This window comes from Mus caroli, chromosome 19 (assembly GCF_900094665.2).
Source record: "Mus caroli chromosome 19, CAROLI_EIJ_v1.1, whole genome shotgun sequence".
NCBI classification, from domain to species: domain Eukaryota; kingdom Metazoa; phylum Chordata; class Mammalia; order Rodentia; family Muridae; genus Mus; species Mus caroli.
The window spans coordinates 7818839-7822780 of NC_034588.1; the positions used below are offsets into that span (position 1 = coordinate 7818839).

Genomic DNA, 3942 nt, shown 5'->3' on the forward strand with positions numbered 1-3942 from the left:
AAAAATAATTTTAAACAAAACACTTACTTCTCATACTTTTAGAGGCTAGATGTTGAAGATCAAGGAAACAACATGTGTGTCTGGTAAGGGCCATTTCCCCTACCATCATTTTACTGTGGCTTCACATGGTACAGAGTGTAAGTTGCTCCCAGACCCTTATAAATGATGACTACGTCCCATTTAGAAGGGCCTGACCCCATTATCACCCCTAATCACTTAACAAAGGTCTTACCTCTTTTTTGTTAATTTTGAGACAGGGTCTCACTATGGAGCTGGAACTATATAGACCAGCTTGGCCTTGAACTCAGAGATCTGCCTGTCCTCTGCTGCCAGATTGCTCAGACTAAAGGTGTGAGCCACCAGGATGGCCTCAAGGTCCTACCCCTTAATTCCATCACATTAGGGATAAAGTTTCATGAATAGGAGTTCTGTTTCAACACAGAAACATTTTTTGCTGACACTGCATTGTGGTTAAATCAGAGCTTTGACAATGTACAAAGGCCTCAGGACAGGTTTGACCCTTACAGACGCAGAGAGGGCCAACCAGAAATCCACGATTATGTTCCTGGAATTGCATGCTATTTACATCTGTGTGGGGGTTCTTCATAATGAATGGCTATAGGATATGTCTTTCATCAGGAAAAGAGTGTTCGCTGCTTTAAAGTCTGGAAAACAAGACTCCAAAAGGAGTGGAGTAGGGCAGGCAAGTAGAGTTAGCTGATGTCACTGTGCTGGGGGACAGAGTTGGGATCCACAGGTTAGTGTGGACACTAGCCTTTCCCTTTGCTGGGCACATGTATCAGCCTGTACATGCTGACACCCAGTTTTGTTGCCAGGGACTTTTTTTGGGGGGGGTATATTATTTACATTTCAAATGTTAGCCCCTTTCCTGGTTGCCAGGGACTTTTGATGCAGCAGATTAAGAAGGGACTCTAGGCCCAGAGGCCAAAGAATCCCAGTGTCTAATCTGAATAACACAGATGATGGGGTCCTAAGTGAGTATTCCTGACACCAATGCTAACTAACCCTGTCCTGGTGACAGCACTACAACACTAGAGTGCTTGGGAATCCTCTCCTCAGATGAATTTCTACATCCCTACATGTTTGCCATTCTCGTCTTTTTTTTTTTTAAGATTTATTTTATTATTTTATGTATGAGTACACTGTCACTGTCTTCAGACACACCAGAAGAGGGCATCAGATTCCATTACGGATGGTTGTGAGTGAGCCACTATGTGGTTGCTGGGAATTGAACTCAGGACCTCTGAGCCATCTCTCCGGCCCCTGAGATGTTTACCTTTTTTTTTTTTTTTTAAAGATTTATTTACTTGTTTGTTTATTATGACTAACTGTAGTTGTCTTCAGACACATCAGAAGAGGGCATCAGATCTCATTACAGATGGTTGTGAGCTACCATGTGGTTGCTGGGATTTGAACTCAGGACCTCTGGAAGAGCAGTCCAGTGCGCTTAGATGTTTACCATTCTGAAAACCAAAATCTTACTTTGTGTGTAGGCACATTCATGCCACAGCACATGTGAAAGCAACTTTGTCTCCTGATACCTAATGGGATCTGGTGATCAAATTCAAGTTGTTGGGCCTTCAGGCTACTAACCAGTGAGCTGTCTTGCTGTCTTGAGATGGGTATTATTCAGTTTACAGATCTTTACTGGCCAAACATGGGCATGAGTTCCCATAGCTGACTTGAAACAGAAGCTGTCATGGATAGGACCTGCTAGTGCCCTACACCGAGGATGTCCTGCCCGGTATGAGCTTGTGTATGGTGTCTCCACCAGGCACCAGTCATCTGCCTTTCAGCCAGTCAGGGCATACGCAATATTTGTTCTAGAGAGACCTTGAAATGGACACAACTACAGTTTCTGAGCTGTACCAGAGCCTCAAAACACAGTAAGTCCATGTCTTCTGGGAACCCAATGCCCATGTAATTTCTGAAGACTCTCAGTTGTTGATCTGCTGCAGAGAAAAGTCTCTTTGCCACTCTGCTGTACACTGGCATGCTGTGTACTGGGGAAGGAAAGGGAAGCCTGCGGAAGCAGCCCCCAGGGAGGCAGCCCAACTGAGTAGAACTTGTATGGAACACAGGTGATGAACTGCCTGCCAAGAGATGGGTCATGGTCACTGTAAACAGGGACAAAGTCCTATGGCTTCAATGGATTTTATTAGCTTTCTTTCATATACTGACTGGGTATAGGAGGCCTTCCAGAGGAAGAGATCTGGAATCTTTTTGCCTCCCAAGTGCTGGGATTAAAGGCGTGCTCCACCACTGCCAGGCTAAGGCCTGGAATCTTGAAACAAAATGGGTATACCCAGTTAGAGGCTAGAGTGGACAAGATCTGAGGGACTCCTCATCCTGAGGAGGGGAAGAACAGTGCTGCCTGGACATGTGACCCAGCTAGCCAGATGCGATCTTCATGGAACAGTTCTGAAGGCGTGGTGAAGGGTGTCCTGTTCCATGGTGAGGATGGATGTTAGGGGGAGGGCGGGGGAAGGAGGGAGGTGACCATCTGAAGGCAAGACGAAGTAACAAATGAGCTGAGGAGGAGAAAAGCAGTCATGCTCCCTGCGTCTGCAAGACCTCCAGGATGGCACGGAAGATGGCAGCAGCTGCCACTGCTCCAGGGTCCGGCTGATCTAGTTGTGCAGAGCTGATATAACTAGCTCTCCCAGCACCAGCTTCCATATTCTTGGTGGCCTCGGCTGCAGCTTCAGCACTCTGAGGAACAGTGGAAGTTGGCTCCAGAACATGATACTCGGCCCCCCTGGGCCCTGAAATCTAAGCCTGGATCCTTTGTCCAATTCTGCCAGCAATCTCTGTATCATCATCCAGTGGAAAGGTCACCTCTTACCTGCTTCTAGCAAGGAAAGGGGCCCATATTTACTGAGCCTCAGCCCAGGTACTAGGCTAGGCTCAATTTATCTTCCTATCAACATAAGTACTTTCTGAGATAGGCGCTCACCCCTGTTTTATAAAGGTAGAATGACAGTGAAAAGAGGCCATTAACTTGCTTAAGGCCACCCAGAGATTGGAGCTTAGTGGCTCCTTGATTGTCCAGCTGAGTGTCCTCACCTTGACTGCTTTAGTCAGGACTGGGAGGAGACTGGCCCCTGGGCTCTTCCAGGCTTGGAACTCCTGTGCTGCTGCCCACAGAGAATCCAGCTGGACAAGGTCAGAGAAAGGGGAGTTAAGCCCTGACACTTAGGGTAGCTTTAGGGCTTGTAGGCTCAAAGGGGGAAAGGGGAACATACCATTGTCCTGTCTCCTGGTGCAGCTTTTCCATACCTGACAGAATGAGCAAGGTGGTTACTTTAGATGTAAGGACAGGGTCTAGCTGGGAGTCACCTCCCCAGCACACCCCTGGTGTTAAGACATGGGGTGCTGGCTCACTTCTGCATGGCCTCTAGGCCGGCATCCATTGCAGCAGACCAGGTTGGGAGGTCAGTCTTGGCCTTGAGAGGCTGGGCAGCTGCAGTCAGGAACAGGCCATAGAGCTGGGGAGGATCAAAATGCTGATTACACAGAGCTGGCCGGGACCCAGCCAAGCCTGCATCCCTCCCTTTCAGTCTGTCCCTTCAGGATCTGCTTCTACTCACCGCCCCAGATGAGCCTCCCATCCTCTCCAGCAGCAGAACAGACAATTTGGAGAGTACCTGGGCAGGGCTGGTTAGAGATGGGCCTTCCTTTAGCCAGCCCTGAATGGCTGCAAGTAGAGACAGGCGGCCTTTCAGAGGTGCTAGCCACTTCCTTTTCTCTCCCTAGCCTTTGCTAGTGTTTTCCTGATTGGTCTTATTTCCTGAAAAACATGTTTTCTGCCTGCTTGCTTGTTTCTCTTTGCTTTCCTATCACCTTAAGTTGGCCTGGAAATCCTTATGAGCCACCATTGCCTGGCTTCATTTACTTTTTTTTTTTTTTTTTTTTTTTTAA

At 47.7% G+C, this 3942-nt stretch overlaps 1 protein-coding gene across 4 annotated transcripts in view; it reads right to left on the minus strand.

Annotated features, from left to right (window-relative positions):
• Positions 1 to 2159: 2159 nt before the first annotated feature.
• Positions 2160 to 3942, minus strand: part of Tkfc (triokinase and FMN cyclase) — a 14131-nt gene continuing 12348 nt past the window's right edge. For 3 of the 4 annotated variants that reach the window (XM_021152437.1, XM_021152438.2, XM_029472771.1), the window contains 5 exons: positions 3612 to 3718; positions 3406 to 3509; positions 3267 to 3300; positions 3088 to 3177; positions 2160 to 2733 (listed from right to left, as the gene is read on the minus strand). In XM_021152437.1, coding sequence (XP_021008096.1) covers positions 2572 to 2733; positions 3088 to 3177; positions 3267 to 3300; positions 3406 to 3509; positions 3612 to 3718 — 497 coding nt within the window. In that variant the 3' untranslated portion in view covers positions 2160 to 2571. Of the gene's footprint in view, positions 2734 to 2824; positions 2873 to 3087; positions 3178 to 3266; positions 3301 to 3405; positions 3510 to 3611; positions 3719 to 3942 lie in introns of those variants that run through there. The other variant, XM_021152440.2, reaches the window with a different exon arrangement.